An 18,363-nucleotide genomic window follows, 5' to 3' on the forward strand; every position below is an offset into this window, starting at 1 on the left:
TGCAACTAGCCTCTTCCACTGTATTTGGTAGTTACCATTTTTTTTTTTTTTTTGGTAGTTACCATTATTATTCTTCCTTTTTAGAGAAGAGAAAGGGTGAGGCTCAAAGAATAAATAACTATCCCCAAACTGAACAGCTTTAAGCAATGGACTGTTCTGAAACGTCTTACTCCAGAGCCCATGCACTTAACCAGTATTATTTTGTCCTGCCCATCTGGGTCCCTGACTCTCGCTTTTTGGGAGAGGCCTAATCAGTGCTTCCTTCAGCCTTGAAAGCAAGTACAACTGATGAATCTCCATAGGTCACTGTGTTTTCTAACCCTAAGTGGAACTCATGCTAACAAAATAAATCACTACTCTTATTCCCTAAGCGCAAATGCAATAAGACACTATCACTTAGACTAAGAAGAGATTCCTAGATCCTTTACAATCCTATAAAAATTTACATACAAAAATATCCTAAGACCATTAGAATAAATAGTCACATCGGGGTCATCCCATTTAACGTCTCTTTTCTGTAGGACTAAATCTGCTGATGGACAGAGTGCTGATTATTCCCTATACTTTTCTGAGAGCTTCTTCAGAACTTTCCAAGGATGTCTGCTTTGTTCTCCAGAAATTGGAAAGAGGAGAAACGCTCTGTGGTTTGTCAACAGGGCATTCGGTCTGGAGGGCTGCCCCATAGGATGCAAGGGCTTTGGGCCAGTTGAAACGAATATTAATTTGGAAGAGCATCAAGCAAGGTTCCAACTGGGCAACTCTAAGGGGCAGGCAAGGGGAGGAGAGGGGCAGAGTCGTGCTAGCAGGGCCGCAAGCCGATGGCTAGAGTTCCTCCCACTCCTTCTGCGAGGCTTCCAGGGACCATCTCCTTCACAAAAACCTTGAAGTGGCTTCTTGAAAACCACCAAACATATATACTAATTCTTGCAGCAAATCTCATACATGATATGGGTGTTTCCTTTACTTTAAAGGTTTAGAACCTAAACACTAGCTGTTCCATTTATTTGTTTGTTTGTTTGTTTACTTTGGCCATGCTGCTCGGCTTGCAGGATCCTAGTTCCCCAACCAGGGATGGAACCCGGGCCCCCAGCAGTGGAAGCTCGGAGTTCTAACCACTGGACCGCCAGGGAATTCAACACCAGCTCCTCCTAACTCCATGTGTCACCTTCGCTGTGACGGTGTGATACCCTGAGCACAGACCTGCCACTCCACTAACTCTGGGGACATGGCTTTTCTCTCTTCCATTCCGAACATCCCACGACGGGGCCACAGCGTGCATGTTCCTCTCACCCGAGAACGGGGGATGAGGGAGGGTCTTACCGAGTTCTCCTTCAGCTGCAGCCCCTCCCCGTTGGGAAGTGAGGACCGTCTCTTAGCTGAGTTTCTGTTTGGGGTTGAGGTAACGGCCCCTGCTTTCTTCTTCACGGTGAGCACCTCACAGCTGGCTTGGTCTTCATTGTGTGTGCTCTTCCCGGCATTGATAACCCTGGAGGAGAAGCCAGAAAAGCCGGTCAGACAGAGTGGTGTATGGAGAGCTGAGAGCCTGGTCCCTCAGGTCAGCCCAGGCAGGCTTCACAACTGGCACAGAACGAATGCCCTACTTAATGCACAGGACCTTACAGGCTTGGTGGAGTAAATGGATTTTTTTAAAATGTAATTCTACCAGCATATGTTAAAACATTTGCTAAAGCAATGTGCTGAGGTCAGCTCACCTTCGCAGGTGTCTGATAGACGTGATCAACCCCACCAATACATTTCTAGTCAAAACACTCGAGACAATCACTCTTTTTGCCAATTACATTGAAGACAGACGGCTGGCTCAGGGAATTCTGTTGCATTTCTCCAAGTGATAGAGCAAAACCACCATCAATCTTATCAAAGAACAAGGCAGTAATTTACAGCACACTGTAAAATCCAAGAGAACAGAGAACTATATTTCATGACTGCCATGACCACTTTTACTTTACACACGGAGAAGTGAATGGATCAAAGGTTTATTCTTTTAAAATTATCTTCACTCCTTTATCTTTTCTCATGTAGAATAACACGCCTCACGTTGCATCATCACAACAGACTATAGGGCATGCTGATTTGTACGTCTGGCCCTATGAACTCATGGCCTGTTGATATTCTCTGGCCTAATTACTAATGGTTTGAGCACAGGAATGCTTCAGAAAAACATGCTACATCATTCATAGACCTTTTTCTGTATCAGGTGACTGCAGAATGAACTCTTTGGGTTTCGGCACCATTTTCTTATTAAGTAATTAAGCGGCAGCTAAATTAGTTTTCCTGAAAGAGAGCTCTCCTTGATTTGCCATTGGCTGTGTTTTCTTTCCAAAATTTCAACAGTGTCACAGTAGGTGACAGAGTGAGTGTGGAGGATACAGACTCAGTGGCAAGGAAAGAAAGATGCTTTTTTTTTAAATAAGGTAAGATAGATGGAAATCCACTTTAAAAGTGTGGTATATACACCACTCAGGCTTGTTGTACTCCTTCCTAACAATTAATTAGAAAATGATCATTTTCAAATGACTTTTTATAAAGAATTCTAAATTCTGAAATAATTATAAACTCAGAGTAAACTGCAAAAATAGTATAGAGAGTCTCATGCACCCTTCACCCAACTTCCCCCAAAAGCAACATTTTATATCACTCAAGTACAATATCAAAACAAGCAACTGACACTGATCCAGCACTGACAACCAGACGGCAGACCTTATTCAGATGTCACCATTTTTTATATCAAATAGCTTTCAGTATTGAAAACTGTACGCTACAATCAAACAGGAAACAGAGAGCAAATTGAGATCTGAGTGCTGTAAGACTTCAGGGAGTGTGTTTTGAACAGTCTTCTACCAAACCTTGGGATTCTACGGAGGTATTTCAGATGTTTTAACATTTACTTTAAATTCATTTTTTAAATGTATAAGCATTTTGGAAAAAAGTGCAATAATTTAAAAGTTGATTCCCATCTGTTACATGTGAACAAATACATGCTAGTCTATATATTTTGGGCAGCTTTGGCATAATAAGCCTTCTATCTTTTCTCTTTGACCAGTATCACTTGATTCAAAGAAGATCTGTTTAAAAAAATACCATTTGAGGGACTTCCCTGGTGGCACAGTGGTTAAGAATCTGCCTGCCAATGCCGGGGACACGGGTTCAAGCCCTGGTCTGGGAGGATCCCACATGCCACAGAGCAGATAGGCCCGTGTGCCACAACTACTGAGCCCGTGTGCCACAACTACTTAAGTCCGCGCGCCTAGAGCCCGTGCTCCGCAACAAGAGAAGCCACCGCAACGAGAAGCCCGTGCACCGCATCCAAGAGTAGCCCTCGCTCGCCACAACTAAAGAAAGCCCGCGCGCGCAGCAACAAAGACCCAACGCAGCCAAAAATAAATGAATTAAAAAAAAAAAAAATTGGGGCTTCCCTGGTGGCGCAGTGGTTGAGAATCTGCCTGCTAATGCAGGGGACACGGGTTCGAGCCCTGGTCTGGGAAGATCCCACATGCCACAGAGCAACTGGGCCCGTGAGCCACAACTGCTGAGCCTGCGCGTCTGGAGCCTGTTCTCTGCAACGGGAGAGGCCGCGATAGTGTAAGGCCAGCGCACCGCGATGAAGAGTGGGCCCCCGCTTGCCGCAACTGGAGAAAGCCCTCGCACAGAAACGAAGACCCAACACAGCCATAAATAAATAAATAAATAAATAACTGATTGAAGGACTTTATTTGGAAATACAAATATATGTTTAAAAAAATTTTTGCAATTACTTATCTATATGTAATAGGAAAAAGATCATAAAAGTCATCTACTCTCTCCGTTATTTCAAATTTCTGTTCACTGAAACTGCTTTATCGTTCTTCCTGAGTTTATTATAAATTTCAACTTAACCATATTTTTATAAACGAAAGTCTTTAACTCATTTTACACACGACAGTTTTGTGTAAGATTCTTTTTTTTTTTTAAAGTAGATCGTTGCTTACAGAATATGAAGATCATTGTCCTCGTGGCGGGGGTCCCTCGTAGGAGGCAGGGTCCCTGCTGATCTCTGTGAGGTCAAATCTGCCTCCACACCCTCTCAGGGATGAAGGGAGGAAAAGGTCAAGGTCTAGTTTTCGGCCCCACCTTCACTCTCTCTCCTCTAAGGAGGAGGCGTTTTCACAAGGTTTAAGAATACAATGCTGAGAACCTACTGTAGAGCACAGGGAACTCTACTCAGTGCTCTGTGGTGACCTAAATGGGAAGGAAATCCAAAAAAGAGGGGGTAGATGTATACGTATAGTTGATTCACTTTGCTGTACAGCAGAAACAACACTGTAAAGCAACTGTACTCCAATAAAAAAAAAATTAAGAAAGAATACAGTGCAATTCTTGACGACACGATGAAGACACACACTACCTGCATAAGACTATTAATACCACTATGCTTGCTGCCCAAGTTAAGTTATCCCAAGTTCCACAGCCAGGAAGGAGCGCTGCTGGGATTCAGAGTGAGGCCTCCTTTGACCCCCAGCCCAACCTCTTCCTATTATACACGGGGATTTGCATCAGTCGGTGGGAGGACCAGCTGGGCTGTGTGGGGAAGCACGGAATAAGCAGATTAGGCAAGCTCGGGTCCGTGCCTGAGAGAAAGGGGATTCTCTCCCTGCTTCTCTAGCTACTGGAGAAGGCACCCAGAGGAAGGATGAAGGATGGATGGTTCAGATCTGCCTGTCTCTAGAGGAGCCCACGTTTAGTCCAGGTGTTTGCAGCTGGAGCTCCTAATACAGAACATGCATTTGTCTGGAGTTTCCCTTTCACATGGATTTTTGGAGAACCAAACCAGGCAGAGGAAGGAGATTGAAATACCACCTGCTTCTTCTCTGTCACTGATAGTGACTTCCAAGCAACATGTTTGGGGCGGATGGTTTGCTGGATGGTGATGTTACACCCCCATGGTCACCCACTAACATCTTCCCTAGGGAAAGCCAAAGTGGAGGCTCGGCTAGGAAAACAAGTTCGTGACAACCGTCCCCTCCACAGTGTCCTCTGAACAAGATCTGAGCTTCTATTTCTGGAACTTGGCATCACCCTGACCATTGGGACCTAAAAAAAAAACCTGACTAAAGCATAAGTTTAACAAAAAAAGCATCACTGATCTCCGATAGCTACACGCCAGGCTGACTCATCTGCCACTGCTATTTTCCAACAGTCAACAAAGCTACTATAATTACATAAATCACGAATCACTGTCCCCTGAATGTGCTGTACATCTCCTATCTCTCTTGGTGGATATTAAATTCCAAAGTTGACCTAACTTCAGCAAGAGACCCTAGAAACTTTATTTTATGCAAGAGAAACCCAGGGCCCAGGAATACTGTGGCTTACACAAGGTCACACAGCTAAATACAGCAGAGTCTCAGCTCTTTCTGCTTCAGCTTTCAGTTGTTTTATTTTTCTATTGTGTGTGTATTCTTATCGGCACTTGGTTGAGAAGGCTGTCCAGCAAGGACTCATCAAAGCCAGGGAACTGTGAAGAACAATCAAGGGTGGACTTCCTTTGCCATTTCAAGCAAATACAGCTTGTGAACGACACTGACGAAATATCAAAAAGTCAGAAACGTCAACCTAGAGGGAAGACAGCAGCCCCAAACCTGGAAGCCTGTTTGGTCAGATATCTGATTATTATCCAGATGATAGTCATTTTAATTAAAGCCATTGCCTTTTTAAAACACACAACTGCTATCCAATATTTCATATTATTTCAAATTCCTGACTCAGTACAGCTTTAGTAGAAAGACCTGATTTTTCTCAATTTATTTTGGCTTTAAAAAGCTTGACCTCTATCAACTTAAATATTTCATTTTGTTCTTCAAAGGCAAATGCTTTGTTTACTAAATATATATAAAACCTCCAATTCCTCTAAAAGTAAATTGAGAAAAACTGTGTTTCCTGAGTTCAGAAGCATCATTCTGTCAATAGGTTCAATTTTTTTTTTTTAATGTGAGCAACTATATCAGTAGCTACATTCTCTTCTTATCATAGGCTCCAGCAAAAAGTCAGCACTATCTTGAGATCAACAGGAATGACTTCAAGATGTCCTTTCTTTAAGCAATACCCACCCATGATGCTTATTTTGAAGACTTAAAGACAAAACGTTGGTGGACCATGAATCATCATCTCTTTGGTGTCATTATTTTCCAATTTCCTACAAAGGGGGAGAACATCTTCCTTGAAATTAAACTGGAAGTAATAATGCACAATGGTTAAGATGATGGGCTATCTCCCCAGAACATAGCACATAGCAGGTGCTCAACAAACGTCTGCTGAAAGAATGAATGAAACCAGACAGAAATCAACTCTGCTACTTCCTAGATGTAGAGTAATAACAGTATCTTACACTTGTTGAGAACTAATCATGTGCCAGGGACTGCTGTTAGCATTTTACATGTAGTAATTAACTCATGTAATCCTCTGTGGACTCTAGAGTTGGCCACCACTGTTCTCCTCTTTTTAAAGTCACAACTACTGGACAGCAGAGTGTTTGGTCAAGTTGCTTAACTTCTGCAAACCTCAGTTGCTTAGTAGTACTTCCCAGATTAAATTCTGGGAGTTGCTAAAATTTATGTGTTCGGGAGAGGGGATATTAGTCATCTAAATTAAAGAATTGGGAAATTCTGAAGTTAGGGTTAAAATTCAAGTGGGAGAATTGTGAGACGATGAAGGGGAAGGTTAACTACTATGTCTTCAACATGGAAAGTTTACATCCAGTTCTTCCTTCCCTTAGAAGATCAGGATATGTTTGCCCTAGGAGAGAGACACGTGACAAAGTTAAATTCAATTATGGACTGCATTAATCTACCAACCTACCCTCAACTGGACCGAAACACCTAGATTTTTTTTCCCCTTGTAAAAACAGGTAAACACAGAATTTTAAGGTCTTGGAAGTCCAAAATCCTATGCGTGTATCAGATACAACTGGAAGCTATGACCTGAACACCAGGCGTGAATGTGACCATGAGATTTGTAGCAGTAGAAGACCCTATTTAAAAAGAGCAAGTGATTCATTCTGTGCTACTATCGCACACGTGGGAAACCTGTTTTCCTTCTTTCTGTTTGTAAAATATTCTAGTCACAAATTTTTAAAAAATCAACTCCACCTGAATTTCAGCAGAAAAATCCTGGTTTTAACGGCAACTGTTAAGTTATCAAGTTACCTGCCTTCTCATCTGCTCAAAACCTTGACCTTAAGGACATTCACCTGATAATTACCACACAGAGCAGGTTCCTATCACTAAATTCAGACGAGTAACTCTTCTCAAGTAGTGAGCCCCTGTCACAACAGCCACTGGTCCAGAGAACTGACAATGGAAACATTTTCAAAAGGATTTACAGGACAGTCAATCCACAAAGGATAGTCACAGTTGATAATGTTTTGGAAGGATTCCCACGTGTCACAAGGGTCAAGTCATGCATTACCAACCCCTCCCCCTTGGCACCCCGAGGTACTCAGCAGAAGAACCAACAGAGACAATGGTCAGGTAGACCAAGTTCAAACTTGCCGTCTGTTCTCGGGCACAGTAAGTTTACTTTCTGCCTCTAAAACGGGGATGAAAACTGTCACTTCCGATAGAATTAAATGTCCTAGCATAACAGGTATTTAACAGTACACAGTGAGTACTCAATATTATTACTTAATAATAATATATCCAACACAAGCCAGCTGCCTCTTGTGTTGGGCCCAGAGGACTTTATCAAGTTCTGTGAGTTTGAGGGGAACCTCTCTTCCCTCTTCTTTCTGTCAGTGTCCCTCTGTCAGCCTCAAGGTCACAGGGTCGCATCCAGGCAGCCAGAGCCTACAAGAGGCACGGCATGACACCTCCCTGAACACGGCCCTTGAGCAAGGCCACCGGCTCCTCTGAGCCCTCTTCTCAAAGTGGTTGCAACACACAAGCACTGTGTGTTTTGTGACAGTGTTCTGTACACGGGAAAGCGCCACACGGTTAGGAACGTGCTACTTCTAGGTTCCCACCCAGATCTACCCAACGAGGCCATCTCTCCCCAGGCTCCTGGTCTCAGCAGCTCAGGTCCCAGACCCACAGAAAAAGACCAAAGAGAGAATTTGGTTGGGTTTGATCTTTTTTTTTTTTTGGTATTATTCTATTGCTTTGTTTTTAAAGGAAATAAAAGCCTGGACAGTTTAGACTAAAAAGTTTACACGAAGTGTTAATACCGCTAAACAGCCAGTAATCACACTGAGTAAGAAGGAGCAAGCATTTTAGAAAGGCCATCAGGTGAACTGAGCTGCTGCTGATTCATATACAAGTGAGAAGCAGACAGCAAAGGGCTGTAGGGGGAAGGGTGGGAAAGCAATCCTTTACGGGAGACCAAATATAGCGATCAATTATTAAAATTCTCTTTCCTACATAACCCCGCAGGCGATGTTTCATGTGATTCTCTGAAGTGGTTACTGACCACCCAGACAGGCTGGAACAGAAGGACAACTTAATTCCTAGCTCCAAGGGCGTTAATAACACCAAGAATAACATTCTTGGTGTACTAGAAAACCAGGGCTCTGACTAGGAACAAAAGCCTTCGCTAACAGCCATCAGCAAAAACAGCCAGAACATCCATCAAGAATGGATGTTCCTAATGGATGTTCTCCCAGATGGTTTCAGCCACCTCCAGGGAGGAGGCGGAACAGGAGGTCACCCCAGCCCATTCAGTTAACGGCCCGGTGGGTGTCACCAGGGAGGAGAAAGGATGGAAAGCCATGGAACTCTCTGTGGTGTCTGGCTTTCACACCTTGGAAGATGGCTAAGCACCAGCAGGTGGAGGAGGCAGAGTGTCAAGACGGCAGGATGAACACAGGCTGAGAACAGAGCACACACATGCAAGGCCTTCTCCCATCAGGCAGCCTTGCACGCTCTGGTTCCCAGGCCCTGTCCGTGGCTAATGAAGAGATGTGACCAATCGGGGGCTGCTAACTGGGGTCTCAAGGGCCACATCCAGCCGACAGACAGGTTGGTATTTTAGAAGTTGTGCCCACAAGGTATTTCTTTAGAAGGTGAATTTGTAGTTGCCCATATTGAAAAACCGGGGGCTTCCCTGGTGGTGCAGTGGTTAAGAGTCCGCCTGCCAATGCAGGGGACACGGGTTCGAGCCCTGGTCCGGGAAGATGCCACATGCCGCAGAGCAACTAAGCCCGTGCGCCACAACTACTGAGCCTGTGCTCTAGAGCACTCGAGCTACAACTACTGAGCCTACGTGCCACAACTACTGAGCCCACGTGCCACAACTACTGAGCCCACGTGCCACAACTACTGAAGCCTGTGCGCCTAGAGCCCAGGCTCCACAAAAGAGAAGCCACTACAACGAGAAGCCCGCACACCGCAACGAAGAGTAGCCCCCGCTCGCCACAACTAGAGAAAGCCTGCACGCAGCAACGAAGACCCAATGCAGCCATTAATTAATTAATTAATTAAAAGGAAAACTGGGATATTTATATTAAAAATCTTAGTTTTCTCATTTCTCTTGGAAAATAATACCGTCAGCAACACCTGTCACACTCTTGGGTGACAACGATCAGAGATGAGGCATTCCTCGCTAGCTCACCCCAGACCTCACTCTGTCCACTTCTGCCATTAAGTCACCAGCTGGCCCCAAAGGCACTGGATTCTGCAACCCTGTAATTAGATCTCTGCAACTTCATAAGTAAACCAAGAAAGTTATTAGATACGTAGTACAACTTGATTGAAATAATTACTTTAAAATATTGTGTAGCCAAGAGGTCGTAAAGCAAGAAGACTAGGGCATGGCTTCTACCCCCAGGGAGCCCATAGTCACCTACATAGTAGAGACACCTTCCTATAAATAACTGAGTTGTTCCGACGGATGCCACACCCAAGATATATGTCACAAGAGACCTGAAAATGCAGAGGAGGAGACAATTCTGCAAAAGAAGAGTCATGGAAAGTGTCACAGCTGAGGTGGCACCTGAGCTCAGCCTCATGGAATAAAGGAGGAAATCAAGAATCAGAGAAAAAGCAAGGCAAGGCCCTCCAGGCATAGGAATAACCTCTGAAAACAGAGTGATGTGAACTTTATAAAGAGGGGTGGGTGTGACTTAAGTATAGGCTTGGTGAGGGAGCTACATCAGAACTAGACCATGAAATTCTATAGGAACTTTACCCTATAGAGCCTATGACCCATGGGAAGAATCTAAGATGCTTTAAAGAAGGATCCGATATGATAAAAACTGTTTAGGAAAATAACAGTAGTGGCCTGATGGAGGATGGATTACAGAGGATAAATGACAAAAGTGAAGAGACCAGCTAGGGTCTTTTATAACAGTCCAGGTGACAAAGAGGTCATGAATCAAGCAGTGGCTCTGGATGGAAGCGAACAGAAGGTTTCAGAGCAGGTGAAAGAACTGAGAATTCCTAGTTAAGACCTGCTGGACATGGGTAGTGGAGGAGAGAGGAGCAAAGACGACGCTGCCCAGGTGTCCACTGGCAGGGTGAGCAAATGCAGGACTCGGATTACGAAGGGAGATGAGAAGGTGAAACAAGGCTTGGGGTGGGGAGTTCTGGAGGAGATAATGAAATTGGTTTTAGGAGAGTGAACAGGAAGTTCTTGGTACCAGAAATTACAAAAGGCAGTGGCAGCCAACTTCAGCTTAACTAGGGGTTGGCAAACTATGGCTTGTGGGTGAAATTCGGGCCACTGCTTGGTTTTGTATGGCCCCCAAGGCGAGAACGTTTATTACATTTTTAAGTAGTTGGAAAAAAAAAAATCAAAAGAATATTATGTGACATGTGAAAATTACATGAAATTCACATTTCCATGTCCATAAATAAAGTTTTATTGGAACACAGCCACATTCATTCATTTATGTATTGTTTATTGTGGGCCTCCAGGTACAATGGCAGTTAGTAGTTTCCACAGAGACTGTCTGCCCGCCAAGCCTATAGTATTTATGACCTATACCTTTACAGAAAATGTGCTGAGCCCTGAAATAAACTATTAGACTGAATGTTCTGAAATTGTTTTTATAGGTCAAAAACAGTCCGATACTGACAATTTCATATCACTACATATAATATATAAGTGAAGCAAAGAGAGAGATGTAGGTTTGGATAGAATATAATGTGCATATTGGTGTTACTTGTAATGTTAGCTTTGGATATACTTCGCTGCTAGCATTTGGGGGCCATCGTCAGCTCCTAGCTCCCTCACCAATGTAATTAGATAACTGAAGATTAAAAAATGAACACCATAGATCAAAAGAAGATATAGTATTGTCCCAAAGATCTTCCTACATAAATATCAATGTTTTCGTCTTCACATTGGCTGTTTAGAAACGAACTTTTAATATAGTAAAGGTAAAAACCAGAAAGCTGCCATTGGGCATTTCCTTTCAATTAGTCTCTGGGTCCTCTTAGCAAAACCATTGATAACACCAAAGACCAACTTCCACATTTAAATCAGGAAGTCTGCACTCTGTCAGATGCTGGAGCAATTCCCATACAAGGCCACAGTGCAGCTCTGTGGGGGTCAAGTGAAATCAAAATAAAGGCCTACCTAAAAAAGGATTTCGAGTTTGGAAGTTTTGCATTAAATAGAGCAGAAAAATAACTTTTTTGCGGGTTTAGAACATTGCTACTTGCACATAGCTGTTAGCTCCTGTTGGCAATTAAAAAAAAAAAAAAAGCAATGTGCTTGAGGCCACTACACTGCTAAAGATAAGGTGATCTTTATTTATTTGACCAGATGTATCATTCCTATCAGCAATGTTAGAGAAATGTATTTTTCAAGACAAAGTGAAAGTCGATTTGAAGCGTGTAACCTAAAAAAAGCGAACTTTAAAAAGCCAGAAACTAATGAAATGAAAGCAAAAGATAAAAGGACGCTAATCTCAACAGACATCAAATAAAATACATAAATTTTTAATCAGCAGTTTCCTCAAAAACCCAGATACAATCTTGGTTTTTCCCTTGCTCTGGGATAAAGGAAGTTCTGGGCCATCTAGGGCTCTGATATTTTCCTTTTTAACCTTAAAGCAACACAAGATGAGTAATTTTATACAGAAGAGGACTGTTTGGTGGTAAGAACACTCTAAATTGGGATTTCTGAGTTCCTGCTTTAGAAAAGATCTTTAAAAATGTGCTCTGTCCTTCACTGGAGAGGTGAAGGCCACTCGTCTACTTTCCTCAAACACGCCGGCTGTGCCCCTAAACACACAACAGAGCAGGATGCACCTGGTGGGGTGCAGGCAAGCAGATTTCTGCTGGAAATTTGGGAGGCAGTTGGGTAAAGCCCTTAAGAGCAGAGAGACTCTGGAACCAGATTCCCCAGGTCTAAAGGCTGGGTCAGCCAGAAAGTAGCTGCAGGACTTTCAGTAAGCTACTTTATCTCCCTGTGCCTCTGTTTCTTATCAGTAAGACAGGGGCAATGAGTAGTACTTTCCTCACAGGGTACTTGTCTGACTGTTGCAAAACAGAACCGTTTAAAGTCCTTTCCATCTAACAGCTGAGTGAATGCTTGTAACCCTAAACACTAGAGAGGTGTGGCATGATCCTCATTTTATTGACCCCACCAGTATCATCTGGAAAAAGATTCAGTTAAACGTCCTAGACAAGCCATTCTGGCATTTTCTCAGAGTCACTGAGGTTTTAAATGATGTATTATGTTCACACAAGCGATGCTCTTGTAATTAGTTGCACAACAGCCTATAAATAGAACACAGGTATTGCAAGAAGGAATTGTGACATATCATATGGTTTCAGCACTCCAACATTTTTTTTTTCTGAGCAAGTACATTATTACTACAAATGTACATTAAGAACAATAATTAATTTTCCCCTCATTACTTCAGTCGTTGTTTTTAAAAAACACATTTATTTTAACTAAAAATAATCTGCTTTGGAAAATCTTCACCCTTGTGTTAATGAACCTGTAGAGAAAGTCTGTTTTGTTTCCAGATTAAAGCCTGAACAACAACAAAATAGTCCTCTGAAAGCTGATTTTTATCTGATCCAACATTTCTACCTTTGTGCCCAGACCCATGACAAAGCTCAGTTAACAAACCAAGCCTCCCTAATTTATAAGGAAAAGAACATGCTAGTTTAACCCTTGAGGCCCTAGAAGGGCCAAATCTGGGTTCCATTTTAGGAAAACTGATCTCCCCACCCTCAAAAAGCTAGAAAGTACCACGAGACTTTGCTATGACCTTGAAGGAGACAAAGGCACTGACAAGAATGTCAACTGTTTAAAACTGGATGCCCAATACCACCCCATTATTTCAATTAGTTAAAGATAGATATGCTTCCTAATGCTGGATGTTGATTTTGGTTATGTTTTCCCACATCTCAAGTCACACAGCAGGGAGTAGGCACTCAATAAGTTAGTTGAATGAACAAAGGAACTCATATTCTCTCCATAACATCAATGGGGGCACTAGAATAATGAATGAGTTCTAAGCCTGCCTATTTGTTTCTAAAAGCTTAAAATATTTTTACCGGGGCAGGGGGGAGGCGAATTCCCTGGCGGGCCAGTGGTTATTAACGGACTCTGCACTTTCAATGCCGAGGGCATGGGTTTGATCCCTGCTTGGGGAAATAAGATCCCTCAAGCTGCAGGGCACAGTCAAAAAATATATATATGTTTTTTTCATGAGGGTGTCCCCTCAAATCAATTCAAGGAAAATATATCTATGTTCCAAAGAAAAAAATTATTTACTTATGAGTGCTCATGAGAGCAAGACATGTAAAGTGAGCCCCAAACATCTCCAGCAGAGAAGTGGTTGATAAACCAGAGCACCTAGGGCACCTCTAGGTAGAATCTTAATCTGAGCTCTACTGCTGGTCTCCCCTCATAACCAAGTAATTGCTGTGATGAGAAAATCTTTTGAGAAAAACAACTTTTGCTTTTCTGAGTTGCTGCTTAGGCATTTTACAGTATGGTAACCCTGCTCACATCCAGAGTCTGGACATTCAGATGAGGACTTGAGTTTAGGAGGCCCATCGTTAAGTTCCCACTTTGCTTGTCCCAGGGCAGTTTTGAAATTAACCACTTAGAGTTAAGCCCAAGGAAAGTGGATATATGTATATGCGTAACTGATTCACTGTGCTGTATACCGGAAACTAACACAACATTGTAAATCAACTCCACCCCAATAAAAATGTTTTAAACAGTCAGTTCCTCCACCCCAACCACTTTATGAGTACAGCTGGCCCTCCTTATCTGAGGATGTGAAACCTACAAATACTGAGGATAGGCTGTATTCACTGTACAACGTCATTTTATATCAGGGACTTGAGCATCCACAGAGTTTAGAATCTGTGGGGGGTCCTGGAACAAATCCCCCAGGGACATCCAGGAGTGACTGTCATAGATGCTTGCTACCTTGCTCTATCTCCTGCTTGCTGCTGACCTGGAACAGAGAGCTGCCCTTCCCCCGGCTCATGGCACCCCCTCGATTCTGGAATCTGTAAATTACTAATCTTGTGACTGTACTTCCTTTGTATGGGTGTATTAAGACTGTGTCTTCCATCAAAACGACCCGTGGGTTTCACTTCCCCAAAATGGGAGTTGGATGCTGAGGAAGCCACTGGCCACCCCTGTGTGGGTGGCTTTTGCCACCTCTTTCAGCTGGTCACAATCTGCATATTCTTTCTTTCTTTCTTCCTTTCTCTCTTTCTCTCTCTTTCTCTCTGTCTTTCTTTCTGGCTGCTTTGGGTCTTCGTTGCTGTGCGCGTTTTTCTCTAGTTGCAGTGAGCGGGGGCTACTCTTTGTTGCGGTGCGTGGGCTTCTCATTGCGGTGGCTTCTCTTGTTGCAGAGCACAGGCTCTAGGCATGCAGGCTTCAGTAGTTGCGGCACGTGGGCTCAGTAGTTGTGGCTCGGGGGCTCTAGAGCGCAGGCTCAGTAATTATGGCTCACGGGCTTAGCTGCTCCAGGGTATGTGGGATCTTCCCGCACCAGGGATCAAACCCGTGTCCCCTGCATTGGCAGGCAGATTCTTAACCACTGCGCCACCAGGGAAGCCCAATCTGCATATTCTTAATTCAGTACACTAGCTCGGCTTCTCAGCTCACTAGCTCTTTTAACAGGGACAGCCTACACCAAGGTGGCCTTGGCCAGGATGGCCGCGCAGGAGGGAAATTCCAGAGGCCCGAGGGGGAGCCGGAAGCAGCAGAAAGGCAATTCTGACACTATCAGAAGCTGCCCAGCAATGCAACGAGTTACATCAGAAAGTAGGAATCCCCTTCACTGGAAAGGTCCAAAAGCTGGTTGATCACCTTTCAGGGGTACTCTGAGGATCTCTGCTTGAAAGGGAATTTCTAAGAATTCTTTTCTACTGTTGAGTCTGTATCTGCCCCTGTCCCCACCTCCAGTTAATGGGAAATCTTAAACTGCTTTTTGAGCCAAAATTAATTTATTATGGAACATGGTTTACAGCCATTCTAAGATAATCCTCTGATACCTAGTAAACCATATTTGACATATAGCAAGTCTCTATACAATAGGAATGTGATTAACTCAAACTTCCTATCCGCACTAGCCCTTATGTGGGGATAAGCAAGTGAGCCTCAAAGGCTGCTGTTCCCTGGGACTCCCATTTGGTTTTTCTTCCTACCAAGCTTGCTCTGGGAGATCTCTATTCCCAAGGCTCCCCTGAAGATGGAAACAGTAAGCACTGCCATATTCATACCTACAGTACTGATCTCTGGGGTGTCTGACGTGCATTTCTGAATGCCTTCAGGATACCTGCATCTGCATCTTGCATACATTCAAGCTGACCAAACCTGCATGAATTTTCTCCTTCTTTCTGCTGCCTACCTCTGTCTCAAATACCATCCTTGTGGTGTTCCTGTCTTAGTGGGCCAAGAATTCCGAAGAATGTCCCTGTCCTCCTAGCTTCTTACTCTCACCCACATCTAGTCCCTCAGCCTGTAGATTTCTACCTCACAGCTATGACTTAGATCCCCCAACTCCCATGCCTGGTTCAGGCCCTCATAGCAACCTCTGGGCACCACTGCAGAAACCTCCCAACCAGTTGGCCCTCCCCCAATAAATCCTGTAGAGCATGCCAAGACTTATAGTTCTCAACCATGAATATGGCCATGTCTCTCCCATGTTCCACGTCCTTCAAATGGACTCTGAAGATTTCAGGGTAAAACATAAACTCCTTAGTTTGCCACACAAGGGTCTGCATGGTCTGGCCCCATCCATATCCTCAGCCTTCCCATCTGCTCTCCTCACATCTTATTCTCAGCCATAAAAACCATCCTGTGGCTTACAGAAAGCAGTGTTGTTGCATGCCACAATTTCCTCCCACATGCCTTCTCCTCCACCTGGAATGATCTATCTTCCTTTTGCCTGACAAATCCCCACCCCACCCCCGGCCTTCAACACTCAGTTTAAGGACCACATCATCCTAAGGCTGCTTCACATGCATTTCTTTATTGTAGTTCTTAAACACTGCAATGTAGCCATTAAGTAGTGCAGTGGTTAAAATGAAGGAAATTACCAGAAACTTGGGCTAGTTTCCTAGCTCTGCCACTTACTAGTTGTGTGACTTGGGTAAGTTAATTAACCTTCCTAAAACTCAGTTTCTCTAACTATAAAATTGGGCTACTTTGAGGACTTGAGAGAATGAATAAATGTAAAGGGCTTGGCAAAGACCTGGCAGAGACATGTTTTACCTGTCCAGACCCACTTTCTTCTAGACATTGTCTTTCCTTCCTACCCTCCTCCATCCCCCTCATAGAATTGTTCCCTGGCCACACATGATTGGTCTAGGGATGGCCACTTGACTGTAGGTGAGCCAATTAGGGCCCTTCCATGAAAAATGAAAGAAAAAAGGTAGGGGAGATAGAGGGAAGAGAGACAGAGACAAAGAGAGAGAGAGAGAGAGAGAGACAAAGGAGAAATGAAGCATTATGTAACAGTACAGTACAAATTAGAAATAAAGAGAATATCGGGACTTCCCTGGTGGTGCAGTAGTTAAGAATCCTCCTGCCAATGCATGGGACACGGGTTCGAGCCCTGGTCCGGAAAGATCCCACATGCTGCAGAGCAACTAAGCCCATGCACCACAACTACTGAGCCTGTGCTGTAGAGCCCACGAGCCACAACTACTGAAGCCCACGTGCCTAGAGCCCGTGCTCTGCAGCAAGAGAAGCCACCACAATGAGAAGCCCGCGCACCGCAAAGAAGAGTAGCCCCTGCTCACTGCAACTAGAGAAAGCCTGCGTGCAGCAACGAAGACCCAACGCAGCCAAAAAAATAATTAATTAATTTTTTAAAAAAAGAGTATCAGTGGAGTTTGAGTCCCTAGACCAAGACTCCCTAGACCTAGCTGTTCCCAAGACTCATTTATTCCTCAAATATTGGGGTAACCCCAATATCCTATAGCAAATTCCCCTTGGGTGGCTGTCAATTGCTACTTAAGGAGTCTAAAAACACCCAGCACTCACACACACTCACTTGTACTACTGTTATAGTAATAATTAAGTACTATGAAGGTAGAGGTAGAATCTTATTTGATTTTGTATTCTCAGAGACTACTGTAGTGTCTCATATACAGCAGGTAGTCAAATAGCTAGAATGAAATATTTGTTGACTTAAAGGAAGAAATAGTAACTTGGGGTTAAAATTCTTATCACAAGCTCAAGAATCTCTAGATACCTATCCTAAGCAGTAAAAGAGAAACTAAAAAAATAAAAATAAAAAACAGCAAAAATTTGACAGTTATGACCAAAAAGAGACATTGAGATACAATTCTGGGAGCCTCTGGTCAGGCATATTTAGTCTCTGAATATCTTTAACTTGTTATCAATTGAGCTAACCAACGTTTATTGAGAAGACTTTTTTTTTTAAAGCTGCATTCTATGAATAAATGCTAAGCTAATGTAGATAACTATTCCTGATGTTTACCATCAGGAGACAGTAGGATGTTCAATTATAAGAAATTTAGCAAATGAGAACTAATCACCACTCCCAACCATGACCCTGGGACACGGAGGTACTTACATAAGTCTCAGAAATTGTTGGAAATTCCACAGACTCGAAATGAGGTAACTGTTTACCTTCCTTACTGCATTTCAATCTAGAGATTAAAATAGATCTCATTGTTGCAGAATCCTGGTTGTAGTAAGAAACAGGCTCCAAATGGCTGAGAATGAATTTTAATAGCGGAACCAGAAGCATGAGAGGAAATCAGGAGGAAGAATTTTTCTTCATAAAAAGGGCCATGAGGGTAGTTTTCATTTCATTACCTTTCTAAATTGCATAATTTTATAAGCTGGTTGTAACATATCCTTTCTGCATTGACATGAAATATGAATTAATCAGTAAATAATAAAAGCAGTACACAA

The 18,363-nt window shown here is 43.2% G+C and overlaps 1 protein-coding gene across 2 annotated transcripts in view; it reads right to left on the reverse strand.

The window, feature by feature from the left end:
• PPM1H (protein phosphatase, Mg2+/Mn2+ dependent 1H) overlaps positions 1–18,363 on the reverse strand; it is a 265,477-nt gene that overhangs the window by 166,801 nt on the left and 80,313 nt on the right. For both annotated transcript variants that reach the window (XM_059936399.1, XM_059936398.1), the window contains exon 2: positions 1,321–1,486. In XM_059936399.1, the coding sequence (XP_059792382.1) occupies positions 1,321–1,486 (166 nt within the window). The remainder of the gene's footprint in view (positions 1–1,320; positions 1,487–18,363) is intronic.

This window comes from Balaenoptera ricei, chromosome 10 (genome assembly GCF_028023285.1).
Source record: "Balaenoptera ricei isolate mBalRic1 chromosome 10, mBalRic1.hap2, whole genome shotgun sequence".
NCBI classification, from domain to species: domain Eukaryota; kingdom Metazoa; phylum Chordata; class Mammalia; order Artiodactyla; family Balaenopteridae; genus Balaenoptera; species Balaenoptera ricei.